This window comes from Brachyistius frenatus, unplaced genomic scaffold, assembly GCF_029030835.1.
Source record: "Brachyistius frenatus isolate BFR_SWC_R1_liver_20210118 unplaced genomic scaffold, ASM2903083v1 Contig_97, whole genome shotgun sequence".
Lineage (NCBI taxonomy): Eukaryota > Metazoa > Chordata > Actinopteri > Embiotocidae > Brachyistius > Brachyistius frenatus.
The window spans coordinates 398,458-422,620 of NW_027210696.1; the positions used below are offsets into that span (position 1 = coordinate 398,458).

Here is a 24,163-nt window from a genome sequence, read left to right on the forward strand (position 1 = left end):
CATTAGGTACCAGGATGAGATCCTCAGACCAATTGTAAGACCATATGCTGGTGCAGTGGGCCCTGGGTTCCTTCTGATGCATGACAATGCTGGGCCTCGTGTGGCTGGAGTGTGTCAGCAGTTCCTGCATGATGAAAGCATTGATGCTACGGACCGGCCTGCCCGTTCCCCAGACCTGAATCCAATCCAGCACATCTGGGACATCGTGTCTCGTTCCGTCCACCGACACCACGTCGCACCACAGACTGTCCAGGAGTTGACTGATGCTTTGATCCAGGTCTGGGAGGAGGTCCCTCAGGAGAACATCCGTGGTCTCATCAGGAGCATGCCCAGGCGTTGTAGGGAGTGCATATGTGGAGGCCACACGCACACTACTGAGCCTCATTTTGACTTGTCTTGAGGCATTTCCACAGAAGTTGGATCAGCCTGTGATCTGACTTTTCCACTTTTATTTTGAGTATGATTCTGTATCCAGACTTCCATGGGATAATGATTTTGATTTCCATTGATCATTCTTGTTATTTTGTTCTCAACACATTCCACTATGTAATGAATAAAGATTTTCAACTGGAATATTTCATTCATTGAGATCTAGGATGTGTTGTTTAAGTGTTCCCTTTATTTTTTTTTTAGCAGTCTTATGCCCCTCATATCTATCACTCACTCCCGGTCTATTAAACTTTGAATTGGGTGACGGCAAAAAAACAAAAACAACAAAAAAAATGCTATTCTGTTGTGTGTGGCCACAAGGCTGGTGTGTAGGAATGGGCTTTGTGGGCATGTAAGTGGATGACTATGTGACTATAGATGTAGGTGTGTGTGTGTGTGTGAGAGAGAGAGAGAGACTGAGAGATTAACAAGATTACCAAACCATCCATATAGTCTTTATGCTGCTGTGGTGCCATCTTCTGGTAGTGGAGCACAACAACCTTGTATTAATTATAGGTTACAGCAAACAAGAAAATTGTCAGAGACACATTTGCATTCAGAGCACAAATAGGCCTTTCAAAGAAAGCAGCCTTTAACACATGGAATCAAAAAGAAACTCTTAGATTTAAAAAAAAAAAACATTTAATATAGTGACAGACATCATGAAGCATTTCAAATTGCTGAAATTGCATTTAACATTTAGCATATTGGATGAGCTTTACAGTGAATTATACAGAAAACACAAGGCAGTACTGTACAACCTGTAGGATATAGCAGCTTGCAGCATCTTTCAGTGCGCCCACACACACACACACAACCATTTTCTCCCTCGTATACAAACATTATGTAGTTATAATATGAAGCCATCTCAATCATTTACACTGGTAAAAGAAGTGTGTTAATTTGTTTGAAGGGTCATTCAGTTATCACAGTGAAAGCCATTACAGACAATGCGGTTGCAAAGACCACCCCATCCACAAAGTTTGAAGCAACTGTGCACTAATATCCAGAGTGGAATGGAATTGGTGGTCCGCCAAGGTCTGAGTGTGGCGATAATTCATTCAGCTCTGGCTCAAACATGAACAAGCTCACACGCACACGCACACACACACACACACACACTCCCTCTGCAGTGCTATTTTTGTATACAGACACTGCTGCGGAAAAACATACAAAAACAGACACACCCACGATGAAATTACACTTAGTTTTAAGGGAATATTACATTTTGTATATAATGAGCTCGTGTGTACACATGAATATTACATTTTCTGTTTCCTATAAAGGCTGGGTAACCATACATTCATTGTATCTACACAGAAAGAGCATCTTCATATATACAGTCAGTGGTGTTGTGATAACGTGACAACACTGAAAAAGGAGTTTATTTAGGTGTTCCCGTACATCTGACATCATTGTGACAGAAACTTGACTGAAAGCTGCAACACACCGATAGCACACTTTATATTGTGTATCTGCCTACCACAACATTCATGTTCTCTTGTCATAGATCTATAAGACCTAAATTACATTTAGAGTGTCAAATACACTCATTAAAATACTATGTACAATAAGGACCACTTTAACTAATCCCCCGGAGATGCATGGAGTTTGCTTAGAGTGCCCTTAACTTTGCCCTACCACTGGATAGTTTTGTAAGTGGCCCACTGATGTACTCGAAAAAGGCAGCTGCTGAGCCACTGCATTTGGTGTTTGAAACATTCAAGTAATGCCAGGAATCAAGAGTATTCACATACACACATATGACTCTGGGTATTTGCTACCAAAAGAAAATCATGAAATAAATGAAATCCAAATATTTGCCGCGTCTGCTCCCAGCTCAAAACAATACTTTGCGTCTGTAGCGTTCAACTTGTGCCGCTCGTGCTGAACGTGTTAGATGCTCCCGCAGTTCATTTCCTACTTTATGTCCGATATATAAACGGTATCAACTTTTCGTCTTCATAAATCGCTCTAAACGACTCGTAGCATCTGTACGGTATTTGTTAAAGATGAATGAATGTTAAAGTCTTGCATTATAGTGTGAGCGCATCCTCGCATCATTTTCCTATCGGATCTTTGGGCCATGTAAGTATGCAAGACATACTGCAGAAATGATGAGTCCTGAATGCACCACTGGAGTTACAGAAGTAGAAGTTCTGGATTTAATTCAATCCACTTATTCTCTGTTGAGTCTCTAGACGATCTCAGGGTTGGGGTAATATTTGAAGACCTTGTAGATCCACTGCGTGTAGAAGGGCACATTGATGAAGATGCTGGGCTGGTTGGCGCGAGCGCAGCCTCTGCCGTGTACACTTACTCCGACAATGACCCTTATGTCACCATCCTGACACACGAGAGGGCCGCCGTAATCCCTCTGCGCAAGAAGAAATAAATGCCACATTTTCCTGTCAGTGGTTGAGAAATGACTAACATCACTGTTTGTATTTATGACCGGGTTTAATGAAAGCAAAATATATTTGAGCATTCTCAGTAAAAGACGGTAACACCAGTGTTTGTGAACGTGGCCGGCGCTCTTCCAACGCTCGAAACCACAAAACCAAGTCTTTTGATAGCTGATGAAATTTAGCGCAACACTCACCAGCTGCTGTGTTTACAACGGACTGAATACTAAACCTACGGATTCAAATACAATTTGTTTGAGATTAAGATCAAACTGGGCTTTTATAGCACTGTGTTGAACTAAGGCATTAATATCCCACTCTCACACTGGGAACAATTACGTTACCCAGAGAGCCGAAGGCCTGTTTTTGTTTACCAACAAGAACTAAAACACACCATATGAATTCTGGTGTGGACTTTTTATTTTTTTAAATTTTTTACTTTGATCACTTAAACAGTTATTTTTCCTCATGTTTAAAATAGTGAAATACCTCACGAGGATAATAATATGAACAAGAAAATAATACAAACAGTTTACCTCACACACTCCCTCATTCCTCTTCCCTCCTGCGCAGATCTTGGCGTTGGAGATGTGGAGGTTTCCTCTGTGCATCTCTCTACACCGGTCACCACTGACAATGGGCAAGTCCACTCCCTTTAGTACGTCATCATGGCCAGTGCCTGAAAGAGATGAGAGGTGCACTTCACTGCCTGTGTTCTGTTCTAGCATATACAACACAGATGCCACTTCTGGACTGCAGAACTCATTCAGTTATTAACATGAATATGATTTTATAATATACTATAAATATATTGCCATAACCTATGTAGCATGTTTCTATTTCACAGCTGAATGAAGTCCGATTGGTTTTTACACAAATTATGGGACGCAACATTTATTAAAAGTATCGGCCTTCTTTATGTCCTTCTGTTTATCTATCCCTGGGTTATCATGTTGCTCATGTCAAACAGTAAGCCATTATTTAAGAAGGGAATGTGTTGAGATGTACTGTTGCACCTCCACTTTCTATCGTTCACAAAAGAGTGCAGGACTGCTGGAAGAGAAATGCAATATAGATGCAACATATTCCAAACCCGGAAGACTGAGAGAATAGATATGTGTAGTGTAGCTGTGGTGAATGTATAATATAGAAAATTAGTACCTTTGGTTTCTCCCCATCCATACATTTTACATATCGTTCCATCTGGGATGGAGCACCCAGCCACTGGCAGCTGAATCGTGTGGACATTGTCTGCAGGAAGGGCAGGCCTGGACATTTTTATGGAACACAAAGTATAAAACATGATCAACAACATCGCACACAGGGAAGTATATCAACATATCCTTGAAATGTATTTTCCAGGCACTCACTTTGAGAGCCTTAGGAGGGCTAAACTGGAACCTTCGGGGCCACATATCACATGAGCTATGCTGACTTCCTGTCTCTTGGACCAGTCAGGAGCATCCTCTCGAATATCAGAGACTCCCAGCCATACCCGATACTCACTGAGGTCTGGAACACTGAAGAGGCACACGAAAGTGTTAATACTTTCAGAAAAAAACCTGACATTTATTACTCTGCTCTGAGCAGCCAGTTCAGTATGATCCAGTAGCAACTACAGCCAGTTATGCTTGAATGCAGAGAAATACACGAACTGAACAAATGAATATTTTAATACACTGCGGGTATAAAAAAGAAACAGTATGAGGTTTCTAGCAAAAAAGATTTGACATTGGCAGCGAGCATTAAACTTACCATGAGGAGAAGCACTCCCTGTCAGTAAGCACCCACTCCTCTCGTATTAGTGAACCACCACACCAGTGAACTGATCTGGGAGGAGCACAAAACACAAACAGCACATGAATCAAAGACATCAACCTAATACTGTCATAGTTTAAAAGACACACTGGAAATTCACAGAAAACCAGTCGATCCCCCAGATGTACTTATTTTGGGGAGAGAGGGACATATAATAACCCACCAATACAGTCCAAAGCATCACATCACAAAATGGCCTTGTCAGCCAAAAGTCTGAATGCAAGAGTTTGCTAGCAAAATGGAAAGGAAAAAGGATTTTTTTTAAATTATTATTATTTTATGTTTTTTATTCCAAGCGTCATCTGAGCAAGATGGTCTACTGTTCTTCTTCAATGGTTGAGGAAAATGTGTAGAATACAAAATGCCCATACCCTTTTTGTATGCTGACCATCCAACTGCCCTCTGATATGCCCACTGGACTTCCTCCCACAATCCTGGTCCTCTTATGCACAAAACATCCCACAGAGGAAAGCTCACCTTGAAAAGCAGAAACACACACACACACACACACACACACACACACACACACACACACACACACACACACACACACACACACACACACACACACACACACACACACAGTCAAAATATTGTGTTATATCTCATGCCACAAAGTATACATTTCATTTGATGTCATAAATATGCATTCACAAGCTCAGACATGCTGCAATTAAAGTTAAGTTATTGTTTACGCAGTCACAATATAGAAGCACTTGAGCCGCCTAATGATCCGCCACAATCATTATATATAAAACATAATCTATTATGCTGATGAGACCGTTAATTAAGGTATTTATTGCATATGCTCACAGAACACATGGGTGTAATTTGAACTGTACATGTCAAGAGAGTGGGGGATTCATCCTTTGTGTTGAAACACATATACATCGACACACACACACACACACACACACACACACACACACACACACACACACACACACACACACACACACACACACACACACACACACACAGAAACAGATGCTGCCACACCAGCATAATATCCTTCATCATGGACCATAATTACTGGACATTAAAAAGTTGTGAAAAAAAAGCGTTACGCGCCTCGGAGGACCATCACACACAGACCAGCCACTCGCAAGCACAGACACGCGAGGTGACGGAGACACTCACCCAGTGGAATCGTGTTCTGCGCAGCATCACCTGTGCAGAGAGAAGAGGAGACAAACAAGTGATAAAGAAGTATCAACTGTTACAACGCAAGAGGCGACTTCACACAGGAGTGTAGATGTCACAGGGCTCATACAGCCGTAGCCAACCAGGGCTCTTGGGTTCATCTGCCACGTCACAATCACTTCTTTCTAATCTAATCTTTTATTGAGTGTAACAAACCTTAGACGACTCTACTGCCGTGCCTGCATTAGCTGTTTAACAGTTGTTGATTTTTTTTTTTTTTGTGAATGTTACAAGCCTGAAATGGACGTAACTGGTTATGTTTTATACGTACTTTAAAGTACACTTTACGTAGCTTCAGGCCAGCTTCTGTGAATTTCTGTCCAGTATGATAATCAAATGAGAATCTGCTGATGTATAATCTACATAGTGAACCTTTTTTTGTCATCATTTCATATTCCTGTGCGTTAATTTAGTTTACATGTTTACGCTGTATTACATCACTATGATAATGGTACTTTGAGAAGATACCAGATGGAGGACAGTTTTTTTTGTTGTTGTTGTTTAATGTAGTTGCAATTGTGGTACAGTTTTGGCGCGTATGGTGATTAAAGGCTGCTCCAGTAGTTTCTAAATTAACCTGAGGTCTATGCCCTGTAGGATGCAACCACTGGACACAATTCCCTCTGGAGCGTTACCGAAACGCCTCACGCGCTGCAAATTAATAGGTTCTACAACTTCCTATGTTTCGTAAATGCCTCACATGCAGGCTAATGGTAGATGCTGGCTAAGCCATGCGCACAGAGAGTCCTCTCGTTCTCACTCAGTTTCTGAAATGCAAACAATTCATGTGGCCAAAAGTGTAAAATAAGGTGTTCTAATGCAAGATTTACCTTTATTGAGACCCAGTCTTTTCCCAACCATTGTGTGGTGTATTAAAATCCAATATAGTTTAATCTACTAACTGACAGATGTACAAGAGGGGTAGAGCGAAGGGAGATTGTCCACTAGTTAATCAATCATGTATCGGCAGACCTCCACACTGCAGATAAAAGGTGTGTCAGTCAGACAAGCGGACAGAATGAAAACAAAGCAGCTCAATCTTTGATCTAGAAATATGATGAACCTTCAATTTCACTTGGTATCACACGTTGTTTTCTCTAAGTGTGTCTTTCTGTGTGAATCTGTGTAGGTACTGCATGCACATACATCGATGCACTCACATGGTTTTACATTGCAGTAGTCCCAGGGTATGGCAGAATTGTTGGTGTAACACCAGGGACCATGTTTGTCTTTATCAGGATTTCTGCAGCAGTTTCCTTCCAGGCCAGCCATCAGCATGCCCCTCTCACCACTGGACAAACACAGAAACACAAAAGATCCCTTCACTAAGCTTTCATCAACATTCAGTAAGCCCCAAAGACAATGTCCAAAACAAAAGCAAGTTTGGTTTTTTTTCCCGCTTGAAGCAGATAATTTGGTTCTTGGTGGAAGTAAAAAGGATTTCCCAGTGATTTATAACTATTAGTAAAAGCTGAATGAATTCAGCCAGATAGGATCTGGACAGTCCAACTTCACAGCTGTGTTGGCTCTCTCCCTCCAGACGAGATAAAGAGGTGCTCTGCAAAGGAATTAGTCACCGAGACTGTACACACCCACCTAGATTTATATATCTAATACGTGCTCATGCAGACGTATCCCACATGAGGCGATTGTCATAAGAATTCTAAAACCACAAACAAATTCTTTCTCACACTAAATTACTCAACTAATAAGGTGGATAATTGTAATGACAAAGGAGGCACAAGAGCGGGAATTCTAGGTCCCAAACCACAGTGAGCCATAGTTTAAAAACTGTGTTACATTTCTCGCACAGCGAGCTCTCACCGAGGTTCTCTAACTCTGACTTCTCACCCATGAGCAGGAGCCAAGCAGTGGAGCCGACTGGCTTTGAAGTGTTCCTCCATAGGAGGAGGTTTGGGGTCAAAGGTGAGGAGTGAAGTGTATATCCCCCAGCCAAGTTATCACTCGCAGTCATTCCTGCTGAGTTAGGTCATCTTCGGGGAAACACTTCTCCAGCCATTAGGAGATGCTGGAGAGGCTCGTCATGGTACCCGCAGGAGCCGCTTTTCTCCTCAGAGAACCAAAAGGCTGGACTCTGGCCGCTAACAACAATAACACTTAACCAGAGGTCAATAATAACGGGCCTCCCTGCATTACGGCCCTGTCTCAGGTTTGCACACATGGTTCTCGACAACACAGACGCGCTGTCCTGCATTCTGAGGCTGTAATGCACAAGCTTGTTTCTCAGAGAACTCAAAGCATTTCCCCAAGCGTTCTTTGTCCCGTTGAAAACCCCTAAAATTTCCGCTCATTATCAATGGTTTGCTTCAATTTTGCCGGATTCTTAAAAGTCCTTTGCCCTTCGAACGGCTCGAGTGGTTAACATGTTCGAGAGCTGTTTGACATCTTGATCTCTATTTTAGGGAGAGGCACTTGTCTGTAAGTTATTAATGGTGCTGGTCTGTTTTTGACATCTTGTCGGAGTTTGGGAAAGTTATTAGGTCAGGAAGTAGCGGGGATCCAGTGGGCTGACCTGTTGCTGTGGTCTCTCCAGGGAGCACAGGGCAGGTTTGATCTGGTCTTTGATTGTTGTCCTTGGTAATTCTCTCCAAAGCTTTCATAGCAGTCTGTATTTGGGCACAAAAAGGGAAATAAAATGAGACAGGTATTCCGGACAAATACTCAATGTCTGAACAACCAAGCCCAAAAACATGCTAAACGGGCTGCACAAGCATTCTTTGCCCGTTTAGAGCATTATGAGTACAGTTATGTTAAAATAAAAATGATAAAAAAACTGAAAACTAATAAAAGCACAAATACAAACGACCCTTAGTTGCCCTATAATGTTAGCACTAGAACTAGATTATATAAAGCTGGGAACATTAAAAAAAAAGTCACCCACAGTGATGCTTTCGAAAAACACAAGTCATAAATAAGTTTTTGAAGCAGTCACCCTGCATTTCGTTTCTATAAGGGAATGTAATCTACCCTCAAGGGTAAACCACAACGCAACCTCAGAGAGGGTTTATAATCCCAGTGCAAGGCCACACAATCTAAAAAAGAAATGTCCCCAAGATCCTTTGGGAAATTTGAATCTGTGTACTCAGCCATAGATCTACATCTTTTACTTCCAAATCTCTCGCTACACCAGAAAGAATCTAATCCCTCCGCGCCGTCTTTCACCGTCCACAGAGACCCAACCATCCTGAGCCGGTCAGATTTTATTTATGCGAGACGTGCTGGTCAGTCCTTCCCACAGGCCCATAGGGCTACAGTTTTCCGTAGGGATGGAGAAAACGTGGTTACAAACCAACATGTGTGGTTACAGGGTCTCATATGAACTCCACAGTCCACAGAATATGAAAATATCAAATATGTCTCTGCTTTGGATGTAGAGAACATTTATACAAAGCTGACCAGTCTCACCACTGACAGGCTTGTTTTGGGTGCCGCACTGAGGGATATTGGTGCAGAACACTGTGCGGACTCTCGGGTCTGTGGTGAAGCACCAGGGAGATTCTTGACCATCTGGATTCCGACAATAGTTCTCTCTCAGGTCCCTGGAAAACAGAGAAATCCAGCGTTTAATCTGCTTGGATATAAAAGCATGCTGGTGTGTGTGTGTGTGTGTGTGTGTGTGTGTGGACGGCAGTCTTGTGCGAGTTTTGTGACTCACTTGCAGGGGTAGGCTGGAGGTATGAATGTGTGGTTATGGGGATACTGAGAGTCCCAGCGTTGGCAGGTGAGTCCAGTCGGCGTCACGTCCACTGTCCCCCGGTAGCCCTCCCCTCTGGCCTGGTAACACTCGGTCGTTTCCACCACGTTACTTTTCGGAGGCGTTTCTGCAAAAGAGCAAGAAATATCACGTAGTCAAAGTCGAGGTAATTTACAGCATGTTTAGACTCGCTTAAATAACTTGTTGTGAATGCCAAGGAGTAAGACTTAGCAGGTTCGTACAAAAAAAAAAAAAAAAAAAAAAAAAAAATCATCTTGTGGTGGTGGATATGCGTGTAGATGGAGGTTTAATAGCATTGACAAACTTTTGATACTGGTTTAGCTACTTTGACTTCGATACAGGCCCCGAAACAATTTTATTAATTTTAAGTCTTTAGTTTTCATGCAGTTTAGAGGGGGAGAGTTTAACCCGGGTTATTTTCTGTAAATACAATTAGCAGATGTCTCCTTAACACCTCATGCAGTTGTCACTAGATACTACAGTTTATCGAATTTCCCTAAATGCCTGACATAGAAGCAATCACACAAAAATATACCTGTGTTACTTAAACACCTCGCATGCATGGTAGATGCTACTTGGTCAGCTGCGCGCACAAAAACTCAGGTATGGAAAGGTATATGGCCAAAAAAAAAAAAAAAAAAGACTTAAGTAAGAAATTCCAATCTAAGATTTACCATGTTTGAAACCATGTGATTTTATCTATGTGAGCAGGACACCCGAGTAGAGGCTATATTTGTTCAAATCAAAATGTCTTAATGTGGCTGTTGGCAAGGTGTGGAAATTTTATCCCAAATGACAAGGCGTCAAAGTGGTCGCGTACATAGTAGAGGTGTGTATGTTTCATACCTGGCTCCAGTGTCGGTCTTGTGGTGTTACAGTTGAAAAATAACAATTTACTTTTTTTTTTTTTATTATTATCACTCCAAAAAAATGGCCTTTAACATACAGAAATACTGAATGTGTTACTCTATCCCCAATTTCAACATGGTTTTCTAATTTATGAATCAATTTGCATGGAAAAAACAAACAACTGATAAACTCTGATTTTGTTGAAATGGCTGAGAACACATTAATCAGGAGATCCAGGCTCGGTTGCCCATTTTTCCAACGATTTTGAAAACCGTGACTGTGAACTGTTGAGAGTTGAACTGAACTTCATATGCTTTGAAACCTCGATGAACTGGATTATAGGTTATAGAATAATACTTTGATAATCATGTCACACCATATGAATTTCTATTTGTATGCCATTAGTAAATAGTTTTCCATACTGTAGGTGTTTTTCCAACAGAAGTTCCAGGAACTTTCACGGGGAGTAAAGTTCCTCCAGCACGTAGTGATTTGCATTTGGACAGTAGGGCCATAAAGATTAGGCAAATTAATCCACTGGCATATCAAAGCGTGACAGTCTCAAATTTCCAGTGAATGCCATCCTATGCCAAAATGTGAGCCTTGATGTCTTGATTATTGTTGGCCAAAAACTGCAAGCAAAACACAGTATTTGCAGCTGCGTGCTTTTTATGATGTTGGGTGGAAAACAATGTTTTGGAAAACACAAGTGCAATTGACCAAACAGCTCTTTTTAGTGGTTTAAGTGGTTAAACGGCCTCAGTGTTTTGGCTACCTGCTTTCAACAGAATATCGCCCTCTATGGGTTTAGAAAACACACAGTCGAGTGTAACTGGGCTGGTTGCAACATTGGATAAACAAGGCAGGAAATCTTATCTGCTCTACTTTTCTACAGAAAGGCTGCTCATTATGGCCAAGTTATACAAGTTCATTAGCCTGGACATTGTATATGATTGTATCCAAAATTGCGCAACGCTGCAGATCATCAAGTCCTCTAAATCAGACATGTTCTGCCCATACAGTGTCTAAAAATAGATATGCACTAGTTTGACAGTAAACAAAAGAGAAGGCCTTGTCAAAAGAACACTTTATCACTCTGTCCTCAGTGCCTTGTTTTGATTAAGACTAACTGGGTCGTAAACTTGGTCTGTTCCCAAAAAAACTCCCATATCAGAGGGAAAGCCAGAGACGGACAGAATCACTGAGTCCGTATGGAGGAGTGCCATCTAGTAAACACGGTGCCAGGACCGCTGATGATTCCAGCAGGCTAGTCGAAGACTCGAGAGAAAGAAGCAGAGCCCAACAATAACACCAGTTCTCTCTCTCTCTCTCCGTTTTATGTTCTTGAGGACCACGGTGGTGGCTGCCGGTCCCAGTGACTCGTCTCTGATTGCGGGGGTCAACTGTAAGCACGCAGCATCTGCTGCTTTACTACAAGTGTGAAGACACACAAAGCGCAAAGCTCAGACGAGGCGCGCGTACGCCTGGCTCTCACACATCAATCACACCACTTACACCGAGTGCATGAGGTGTAATGAAAGCGATCTGCTTGCAGTGTATTGTTGCGTCTAGATGCGTTACGCGGGGTTAATGTGGAGCAGTGACCGAGCCCGGTGCAGTTCGACTACCGCACGTGAGAGCCGGCATAGAACAATAACCAGCAGACCAGTGGTGGAGGGGGAAAATAAACACTCTGCCCATTAGAGAAGACATAACAGAGAACCAGGCCTAAGGAGGATGGGGAGAGGGGGGGGGGGGGACTCTGAGCGTGTGTGTGTGTGTGTGTGTGTGTGTGTGTGTGTGTGAGAGTGAGTGAGAGAGAGAGAGAGAGAGAGTGAGCGAGAGAGAGCGAGAGAGAAAGGGAGAACACACCTACAAAGATCTAACATGCATGGCAAATGCTAGCGCATTCAACCACACATAAACAAACATGCTTACCACAGACTTTGATGTTGCAGTACTCCCAGGGTGTGTTTGTGTCCGTAGTGAAGCACCAGGGTCTGTGGCCTCCATCTGGATTCCTGCAGTAGTTGTCATCAAGGCCCTTGTCAGGGTACCTAGTACAAAAGACGCAGAACAACTACCTAAGTGTGTAGACAAAAGCTGCGTCGGAGCGAAAATCACAGCACAAAACAGCTATCACACTGTTGCAGAACTCACAGCACAACTCCCTGACCTGAACTTAAGTAATTGTCGCACAAACCACTATTCTTAAAGCCCGGGTGCGCCTGAAAGGAGAATCGCGTTTCCATTTTCCTCCCGAATCCCGAGCAGAATAAAAATAGTTAGGAGACAATTCAACCATCGCATGCATGTGACACATTAATTACTGGAACGGTGCGAGGGCTCCATCTGTGAATCTGTTCCGAGCTCAGGGGAGTGAGGAAGAATAATAAGCTGCACCACTACAGGTGTTCTTCAGTAAGTCATCCCAGAGTCCCTCATCCCTTCAGGCCTGCTGCCTCCAGGCATGCAGGATCCGGCTGTGGGACCTTCTCATTACATTAGTGCTGCGAGCAGTCTGGGACCTCGTTTACACAAACAGTGGGATGATTAAGGATGTGTTAACGAGTCCCCGCTAATCCGAACCACCTGCCATCCACCTAGCTGGAACGGCCATGACACAGACGCACACCGCTGACACACACACACACACGCACGCGAACGCACGCGCACGCACACACAGCTCATGTAAGGAATACTAAAACAGATGAAAATGCATGGCCTCCCTACAAAAAAAAAAAAAAAAAAAGCCTTAAATTGATCTAACAGCTTAGACACAAGTCTGCTTTATAATTGACTGAGAGCTTAAAGGAATTTGGGCCAATTAAGTCCAAATGAAGAGTTTTCCCAGCATACCACAGTTCAAATCACACAATTACGCACCAGATTCCAATAGTGATCCTTTGGGGAAAGTTTTCACTTGCTGACTCCAAATCACTTCATCTCTGGAGTTAGTGTGAAAGTATTATTGCATAAATAACTCATGCTTTTTGCTCTTACATGCATCCATGTGTGCGGGCTTAAGTGGGATTGAGCATGCACTATTTAGTGTGGTGCAGATGGCCATGTGTGTGTGTGTGTGTGTGTGTGTGTGTGTGTGTGTGTGTGTGTGTGTGTGTGTGTGTCACCTCTTGGGGTGGTAGAGGTGTTTGTGTGGTTCATCCAGGTCCCACCGCTGGCATTCTTTTCCACTTTCTGTGTGGTCCATGGGTCCTCTGTAATCTTCGCCATTACAGTTCATACACTCAACTATCCAGCAATGAAACACAAAAGCACACACCGACACGTTCGTCACACACCTCCACAAAGAGGCAGAGCAAATAGTTTCCAGAAATACAGAAAATCCCAAGTGAAAATGAAACTTTACCAAACTCAGTTTGTGATTTTCTCCTCCCACATAACCATGCAACATTTTGATATAAACTCCTTGATGATATGACACGTAATACAGTTCCATTATAGACATTATATGCATGTACATTTAATTCAAGGAAGCTCCTATTATGAGTCAGACTTAAAAAGGTGACAGTTTCTTTCAGGAAGAGAAAGCAGCATTTGCTGCATGGTGAGTAGTATACACTGTCTCGTGTAAACAACAAAGGGGTTGCAGATTAGAACCAGATGTTTATGGGTCCACTCCGGTCATGACAGAGCACATTTTAATACCACCAGCTGCATGCGTACGTTGTGCTTGTCGATGCCATGTTTGTGCGTCTGCGTGTGTATGTTTCTTATTATCGAGTTAATCTCTGTCGAAACCCCTCCAATCCTTTTGTCCTGAAAGTGCGTAGACCTTCTATCGAAATGAAAAAGTCATTATATCTGTTGTACAACCGGCGATAACCCAATGGGACACCATACGCAAGTTACAGAGAAAAGAATTCCCATTCGGTCTTATCGAATCACAACCTGGTCCCTCATTAAAGTGATCCGGTGTCATGCATGCAGAGGAAACAGCCCCTTTGACAGCATGAATCTCCAGGGATTAGATAACAGAGGTCATTATCACCCCCCTCTTTGAGGCAGACTTCCGTGCCTTGACAGTAACATTGTGTGATATAATGTAGAAGCTGAAACACACTGAGAAAGTGCTTTTCTTTCATCACAACCACATGTGTGCCACAGGGGTGGATGAAATGGCTGACAATTTATGTAGCGCAGACGACAGAGGGATTAATATCCTCAAACATTCCAACACCCGTTTCCCTGGGTTCAAACCATTTACAAAACCCGAGCCTGATGGAATGAGAGAGGACACCGTAAACTGAGCCACACACCTGGAAACAGCTGCAGGTGGCCTCAGCCAATAGAGGAGACCCTACGCACCCACACACTGATGAACAGATGTCCAGCGGAGCACAGTCAGAGCGAACTTTGCTTAATAGTACGTGATTGCTAAATTTACTGCCGCTCATTTCAGACTATCATCCCTCAATTGGCGAGTCGATTTACAACGTGGGGTGGATATTATTCTGAGAGGAATGTCCGCTCAAGTACACGCAGACATACTTTGTGTGTGTGTGTGTGTGTGTGTGTGTGTGTGTGTGTGTGTGTGTGTGTGTGTGTGTGTGTGTGTGTGTGTGTGTGTGTGTGTGTGTGTGTGTGTGTGTGTGTGGCATACCTTGTGAGCACTGCGGTATGCCACACTCCTGGTGTCTGAGGTGTGGCTGCGGGTCAGTGGTGAAGCACCACGGGCCAACGGTGGAGTTGTCTGGGTTGCGACAGTAGTTTTCTCTCAGATCCTTCTTCCTGAACCTCTTGGACATGAATCTGTCAGAAGCAGAGCTGCAGTTACACAAACCGACACATGTACCAAGACCACCTGCCAGATATTTCAGCTCGAATGCAGAGCTTTTGAAAAAAAAAACACCCAAGGCCACAGTTTCTGTTGTCTATTTTTTTAGATCCCTGATGGAGTGATGTCTACTTTTGTCTGTTTATAAAAGAGCTGCTGCCTGACTAAAATCTTCCTGATAAACACGAGCAATGGAAATGAACAAGTGTAAAAGTAGCCGATGGCGACGCTAAGAGATTGACTCATCAATGGCGTGTATTTTAAATTAAGAGAAAACTCACTGACACGTAAAAGTAATGTTAGTTTTCTGTGAGGGCTGGTTCTGAGAGTGATATAAACACTGACAAATGACTCATATCTTTGACATCAGGCGAGCACATGGCTGCGGTCACCAGTTTGGATGATGGACTCGGTAAGAGTAGTCTTTGTATCGAGCTGTGTTTTTCCATATGATGATGAAAAGATAAAGCTATGAGGTAGTCTTTCAGTGGAGTAGTTGGAAATGACAGGTACAGAAATGAGAAGGCTGGGCAATCAAAAAAGAGGGGAAACCTTTCACTGGTAAAAACACTATTTGTACTTTTGTGTGTGTGTGTGTGTGTGTGTGTGTGTGTGTGTGTGTGTGTGTGTGTGTGTGTGTGTGTGTGTGTGTGTGTGTGTGTGTGTGTGTGTGTGTGTGTGTGTGTGTGTGTGTGTGTGTCAGAGTTTCTCATGCCTGTAAGCCAACTGATAAAGCGTACAAAGTGCCTGGGTTTAATTACCTGATTTACAGAGACATTAATAGCAGTTTGATAAAGTAGGTTCACTGGAGGTACAAACGTGCATGGCTGGCTTTGATTGGTCTGCTGCTGCAACGAGTCACTACAAAGCTTTTTAAAGTCATTTAATATCTCCGAGGAGAGGGGAGTGGACTTTTCTCTTCTCGTGGAGGTAAATATTATTCATGTTAGTTGTGAGTGTTACATTATTTATTGTGAGCTTCTTCTTCGATATTAATACAATGTGTTATTGTCTTCTCATCAAAAATAATGAAAGGTACTGATGAAAGGGAAGCCCGCAGTTTTTGCACAAACCAGTTATGCAAAATGAGGAGAAGAGGGGGAAGAAGAAAAAAACAACAAAAAAGGGAGGTTCAAAGATAAGATGTGTTTTGTGTATTGTTCAGTGATCTCTAATGGTAAATATCTGGCTCATAATAAAAGTAAATGTTTACTGATATACAGTGTTGTTTTACAAAATTGTCCTCTTTTGACAAAATATCGTGCGATAAGCATGGCCACCATAAAACGAGTCTTTTTTTTATTTTTTAAATTTTTTTATTCTTCAGTTTGAACAGCGACGATGGGGCAGTTTATTATCTTCAGTTTTTAAAGGAAAGCCTTTGGATACCTTTAATTACATGGCATGCTGTGCGTTTTCCTATTAACAGTGATGCCATTCGTGTGATATTGTCATGTTTCAGAAACCACGGTGGTAGTTTTTCATTTTTTTGTAAAGGGTTAATGCTGTTATCGTGTTGCTTATCAGGCAATTCCTATATATCAGTGTGCATTTTCCTTTCATGATGCTCCACCGGCATCTTTTGTTTTTAAAGGTTTTTTTTCCACACTGTACCAGAAAGTAGCCCGCATATTGAAAAATTAGCTTTCTCTGAGAAGTTAGCTGGGGCATGTACCTAAGGCTTAACCAAGGGCTGCGTATTAGATATGATTCTAATCCCAGCAAAACAAACACGCATGCACCTACACACTCCTAGATAAACAGTAAGGCCGCAGCAGGAAATGATCTGTGACTCTGTAAAGCGTTACGATGAGGTCAGTTCTGATGAACGACTGCTCCCAGGAGCCTAATCAACCCCTAATATATCACACACATACACACCCACATACAGACTAGCCTCTAGCTACCAGCTAATTGCAACACTAACACGCCAACACTAACAGTAAAGGAGCCGCTTATAACACTTTGGTTTGCGATGAGAAGTACGTTCGACTCTTACTTGTGTTCATGGGGAATAGGGGAGGCCCAGGCCTGGCACAGGATCCCACTCACTGTCACCGACCTCCGCCCCCTGTAGCTCTGACCCGTTCCCACAATGCATTCTCTGACATAGTCTGAAAGAAAGACAGGCAGAGAGGAGGATGGGAGACAAAGTGACAGTGATGAAGAAAACAGACAGAAGGAGATGTTTCGCGGAGCTCAGCAAGGACATGACAATGCCAAAAGTCGGATCTGTTTTGCTCATCTTCAAACTTTGGATTCAGTAAAATAGGTTGCACAGTCGTCCGCACGCTCGCTGCTGCGGTCGGTCGGTCGGTCGGTCTGAATTTGGGCTGGGGATTTCCATTGTTTACACAAACACCGCTTAATGACAGAAAATGAACCATAATGTGCTGTAACACAACAAACACGACAATGGTCCTTGCCCTTCCTTGTCGTTCCCCCGAGGGTCGCCGTCATTACAAAACTTAAATCACTCTCAAAACGGACATTTGCAAAGTAATCGAGCTCTCCTGCATGCTCTCACACTACACTGTCTCCACTGAAAGAATGACAGATTGTCCTCCGCCAAAATATGACCCCACTGGTCTTTTTTTTTTTTTTTTTTCCGCAAGCAGCTTATCATGACCATGGCGTTCGTATGAATTACGGCAATCTGGTGTCACGGAGACGTGACTCAGTTTGGATGACTTGTAAATAATTAATAATGTGAGCGTTCCCTGGTCAGGAAGAAGTGGTTTGGGTGGGTGGATTGATGCGACAGCGGACTTGGGGTGCAGGCTACCAATGTTTTCGTCCTGTTTCCAACCTCAAGTCAGGACACTTTTTAAAAAAAAAAACGCATCGATTGCAATGACTGCAAAGGTTGGACAACTGCGTCGCAACTTTAGCGGAGAACATGGTTCAAGTCATCGTTTTTGTCATCATTTCTCCCCGACCAAGTGGTTTTTGTGCCTGAACCTAACCAGGGCTGCTGGGTTAGGAAACACTCCGTATGTGAGTCGTATTTGAGGGTAGGAACAAACAACCAAATGGTCATATGGGTTGGAGGACTTTTTGGGTAACGTCTTTGGATTGGAAGTTGACTATGAAAATACTTTTTTTTTTCCAGAGAGGTAGCTACGAGCCGGGGGGGGGGGGGGGGCACTAGCTTTGTATCATCTGGCAAAGAGAAAAGGTGAAACAGCAGAGGGCACCTTTCTTCTGATAGAGCTGGTAGTTGACGTTCTGGTGGCTCTGAGCTCCTGGTGAGTTCCTGTCGAATGACAGCCACTGGCATTTCCTGTTTTTATGATCATAGAGGAACGCTCTGGAGAATAAAGAGGAAAGGAGAGGAGGCAAAGAGAACAGGGGAAAAGTGAAGATCACAGCGGTCAGTTTTCTTTCACTTCTTTAACCACAAGGCAACCAACCAGCTATTACATAAGTATGCAAAGAGACAGGCCTGCTAAACCAGATGAACCACAATTACACTGGCGAAAAGCACAATTGAGGAAGTTGTGTACCCACAACACATCTTCACACTCTACGACCAGACAGCACATGCACATTACCAAAAAAAAAAAAAAAAAAAAAAAAAAAAATTCTTGGAGCTGAAAGGTTCATGACTTTTCGAGGACACAAACCTGCAGGTGAAGTGGAGTCTTTTGTTGCGGCTGCAGGCTCTGGCACATTTGGAAATGCTCACTTTCCTGCTTTTGGTCAGGTGGGAGGAATCAGGTGACATGACAACCAGTTGGATGCCGTCAGTTCGCTGGTAGTCCTGGAGTGCATTTCTTTTGCCCTCTGATACAGAATTACATAACACGGTCATGACCATTCAGCAGCAGCAATTTGACATTTTAGATGTTAAACTGACAGTCATTTATCATTTATTGTTGATAAATATGCAGACAAACACATCGGACAAACCCTTCTTCATGGTCTGGGAGACAATGTGGACATTCTGCAAATTAACCCAGACAGAACAAACACTGGACGCCAGCATTACAATGTGTAAATTAGTCTGCTTTAACTGTGCATCCTATTATGTGTACAGGACCTGATAGGATGCGCAGTCATTTATCCACATGACACAGGGGCTGACACTCACTCACTTACACCATCATAGGGGGAAGTCACTAGTGGGTCTGTGTGTTGCCTTAGTTGTTGGCAGGTCCTGTGCATCTCTGCAAGATCAGAGAGCCACTTAGACAATTGTATTTAGAGTGAAAACTCTGGTCACCTTCTCCTCCTCCTAACTATTCAATTATCGGCCGGCGTGTATGTGATTTGATTTAAGTACCCTACTTTTATCAATAGAAAAAAAAAATCCTAAATCACTCAAGAGTTTGTGTTGAACAGGTGCCTGAAAAGCAGGACAATTCTTCGACTTATCGCCGTGTAAACAACAGAAGGACTTCACGCATCAGAGCCGGTTTTAGATTCAGCGTTTGGACAATTTTTACTATGTGCTGAGCAAGCTGAGGATCACAGAGGCTTCATCGTGTTTGTCCGGACCTCAATTTGAGTCCACCGAGTGCCAATGAGCAGTGAACCTCAAAACTCTTTGTCAGAGTCTCAGGCTGACCAAACCGACTTATAGCATTTTAATAGAGATGGTGGGTTATAACCTCTGTTTACTTTATCATGTGACTACCCCGTTATCCGGTCAGGTAAAGCGCTCTGGTAGAAAATGACACACACACACACACACACACACACACACACACACACACACACACACACACACACACACACACACACACACACACACACACACACACACACACACACGCACAAAAGAAAGCCCCCGCTGTGTACTGGCTCTTTACAAAAGCATCGTTTTCATCCAAGTCCATAAACTGAGGGATAGGGGACTTAAGAAATATTTTAATGGCTGTGCTATGACACTTAAACTACATTGTAGCCTACTGTTAGAATTGGAAGGGGTGGGAGGGTGAGGGGGGACTGTGGTCATTTTCTGAGAGAAATAACACCAGCAGCCCAAACACGAACCAATAAACTGTAAAATATCACATATAGTAGTAATAAAGTAGGCGCTCTTAACTCGTGTTTGACAGGAGCGCCAACCAGCGTGGACACACACACACACACACACACACACACACACGCACACACGCACCCACACCATCTTTTAGAGACAGACGTTAGGCACCAACCCGAGCAGTTGTAAATAGTTTTCGCACAAACTTACCGGAACAAGAAACGACAAAGAGTCCGAAAACGAGCTTGTAAATCCACATCTCTTCGTCACGCGTCAACAGTTTGAGACACAAAGTGGAAGCGCTGTTTGCTGAGCTGTCGGGACTGCAACCAGGAGATGTTGCTTCTACCACTGCACAGATGATGCGTCTCCTCTCTAAGTACTTCCTCGCCTCCCTCTCCCTCCTTCCCTCCCTCCCTCACTCCCTCTCGCACTTTCTCTCTCTTTCGCTCTTACTGTATCTCTCTCTTCCTTTCACGTCTTTTTTTGTATCTCTGGTCCTCTCTATCCATATTCACCCACACCTATTTTCTATGAATTTGTATGTATTAACCTGTATGTTTAACACACACAATATAATGCCAAAGCTTCAGTAACAGCATTGAATAACTGAACGGCAGCATCATTTCCACGTGCTTTTCAGTCTGTGATCTTTATCTAACTACGTGTTTGTGTGAGCTGTTAAAAGCCACATGTATGTGTGTGTGTGTGCTCAGACCATTAACCACGACCTCTGACCAAATAAATATCATCTTTGATGCCATTTGTATTTCTTTTTCTTTTTTTTTTTTTTCATTTTACAAAACTTAAAATAACATACTAGGGTAATATATATAACCATTTATAGTTATAGAAAAATGTTTAACGTCTAGGAATAAAAAGTATCGACACACTGATCTCTAGAATACTCAGTTATTGATACAAGCTTGTGGTCAGAGACCCTCCACAAGTATCTAGGAAACCTTTAAATTCTACAGGAGACTTCCAATTCTAATGAAGTCACCACAGACACACTTCTGGACACAATATAGTGAGGCTCACTACAAATCACTGTGGAAAAATTAGAGCACAATTATTGTAAAAAATTGCATATATTCATCGAGCATGCGCCCACCCCTGACTGTCACACTGCAGTGCTCCACTCAATCATCTTGTTGGGTATGTTTTTCTTTTTTTCTTTTTCTTCCAGAACTTACTAAACAACAGGGTCCAAAATGATTTTGCCAGGCACTTGTCAGCTACTGCAAACTCAGTGGGTATGCAAAAAAAAAAAAAAAAAAAGGGGGTGGGGTGGGGGGTTGTTTATGCTACTTTACTACTTCCCCTTGTGTCAGATAAGAAGTGAAGTTGCTGGTGGGGGAGTGGACGGGGACAAGATATCCCGATCCATCCCCTGAGTGTCATCTCTACTTCCAGTAATGACAGCATGAGATAGCGGACACGACACGTTGCTGGTGTTAGCATTCCCTCCAAACATCAGGGAACACAGAGCATCTCTCCAGTCCTCCGGAGACAGTCCAGGAAAATAACGGTGATGTTAATTATCACGGTGCAAACGGAGATCCCCAGCAATTTGGGAATTCCTGGATTTTAAAATCACACCATATGTGCAAAACAAGACAGGAATACATGGATAAATATGTAAGAGGAGACCAATCTTTTCTCTGGATCAATGAGTAATACTCCTGTGGCTTCCTGAGAGAACTACACTCATTTGCAATAATAAACAATCAGCTATGAGTCAGATACTTTCACTGGAGCAAAGCGGCAGTCCCCTTTTTTTTTCTTTTCTTTTTTTTGTTCTCTTCCTCCACTTTTCCTCATATATATATACATATCTACACATGCAACAAAACCACATATACCGTCTCTTGCAGGCAAACACGCATCCAGACTCTTTTTATTCCTTTGTTTTCTACTTGAACACACAAACGCGCATGCTCACACTTAACGATCTGCAGATGACTGGATAACCTTCACCAGTTTGAGCTCGCAAACAAAAATCCCTCATCACCACAATTTCATTACTGACTCCCCTTCGCAAGAATCCAGTGGGTGTTTTCACTGCGTCTGAGAGCCACGGCTGCTGCTAGAGGATGGAAATTAGAGGGGACCCAGTAGCCCACTGCTCACTCGCATGAGCGCCGACACCATTCAGGACTCCTCACATCTGTGGCTGGTTAATACCAGAAACCTCATATCTTCATGCAGCTGCTAATGGAGGGAGGGAGTTCAGTGGGAGATGGAGATGATATGGAGAATGAAGAGGTTGATACACAGAGAGTGGAGAGGAAGAGCAGTGTGAGAAAATGAATTTACTATATGAGGGAGGTTCAATGTCGAGCAGTGTGCTGACAGCTGGTCTGTCTGTGCATATTTGTGGAGTGTTATTAGACCTGCAGATTTTTGGGGAAGTTTGTGTGTACATCGAGTTGTATGTACGCAAGTGTCCATATGTGAACATTTTCATCTGCAGCAAATTAGCAGGACCTCATTGTGACCTCTAATCCTTCCAGCCCACTCTTCCAAATTTCAGCCATATGACCTTACGTTCAAGAGGTGGATGGAGTGGGAAATTGAAAGAAGTGATGGGAGGAATATGGTACAGACAGTGTGATAGTCTGAGTGAGACGGAGAGAGATAAGTAAAGCGGAAAAGGAAGTCAGACTGAGGAAATGTGGGCGTACAGAGCAGAAGTGGCTCAGGTTTTTCACTCTAATTAGAAAAGAAAGACGTTTAGGAGTTGCTTTAGTGTATATGCGTGTGTGTTTGTGTGTGTTGGGGTTAGTGATGACAGTGGTGGGCCTAGACACTGTAAACACAGATACTGTGTCAAGAGATCCTCCTTTAAACAAACACACTCTTCCTGTTGTCAGTGCATGCGATTGTAGTCACTGCTGGTAATTGAGATCTGCTGACAGTTAAGGGCAACACAAATAAACTACGCAAACACACACACACACACACACACACACACACACACACACACACACACACACACACACACACACACACACACACACACACACACACGCACAATCTGTTTGTTCAAACCTTTTAAAAACAAGGCTTCGCAGATGAAATGTGTGTAATACCGGACTTTTTTGTTGTTGTTGTTTTTTGCCACAGCCCCGTGGTCGGCCCTCAACTCACACTTCCATTTGATTTTCCTTCTGTCTGAGTTTGATTGTAAAAAAAACAAGAAAACATTGGCGTGTGGGCAGCAAAGAGAAATGCAGAAAGGGAGTGTTAACACATCTGTTGATGATGCACATTAGCAGACTGAGTCACCAACACAAACCCCAAAAATAGCTTAGAAGAGGATCCGATAACCATTACATATATAAATGGCTCAATATGCCATTGATTTCTCTATCGGTGAGAAAGTGCCTTCGTCATGGTCACTGACACACTGCAACTTTATCGATGACAGTGAGCACGAACCATGATGACTATTCTTTAAAGTGTCAAGTCATCAGTCAGGTTGTTTTTCATCTTTTGTTTCTTTTGTTTTTATTATGAAAGTGATTTTACAGTCAACAAAATATTTTTGGAGTAAATATTGAAACAAATATTTGTTAGTTATCAGTCAGTTTCTTATTATAAAGCAACTTTTCAAACTAACAAACTTCAACAAGATCATTTCTGCACTGAGAGACATGAAGTCTTAATGCATACTGAACATTTCAGTTCGACCGCACGTCCAGTTCACAGCGTGCAGTCCTTGTTCTGCCTTTGTCTGTCCGTCCTCCAGTGTTTATGGGTGTTGATGTGAACAGTCAGGACTGCATCTTGGAACAATTCATGAACAAAATGGCCTGGCGCGTTTGTATATCCACACAAACCATAACTGTTTAAATTACACATCCTTTAACATGGCACACATAAAGCGTGTCACACAAACCCATCAACATCCCACACCCTCTATTGTGACGGCC

At 42.8% G+C, this 24,163-nt stretch overlaps 1 protein-coding gene across 1 annotated transcript; it reads right to left on the reverse strand.

Annotated features, from left to right (window-relative positions):
* Positions 1-1,060: 1,060 nt before the first annotated feature.
* hgfb (hepatocyte growth factor b) lies at positions 1,061-20,556 on the reverse strand. Its single transcript, XM_069711166.1, has 18 exons — positions 20,436-20,556; positions 18,865-19,024; positions 18,436-18,548; positions 17,238-17,352; positions 15,065-15,213; positions 13,572-13,692; positions 12,379-12,497; positions 9,532-9,697; positions 9,282-9,415; positions 8,389-8,482; positions 7,016-7,146; positions 5,793-5,822; positions 5,024-5,129; positions 4,590-4,664; positions 4,205-4,354; positions 3,996-4,102; positions 3,371-3,513; positions 1,061-2,806 (listed from the first exon to the last, which is right to left on the reverse strand). The coding sequence occupies exons 1-18, from the start codon at positions 20,482-20,484 to the stop codon at positions 2,627-2,629; spliced, it is 2,142 nt and encodes a 713-aa protein (XP_069567267.1). The 5' UTR covers positions 20,485-20,556; the 3' UTR covers positions 1,061-2,626.
* Positions 20,557-24,163: the final 3,607 nt, after the last annotated feature.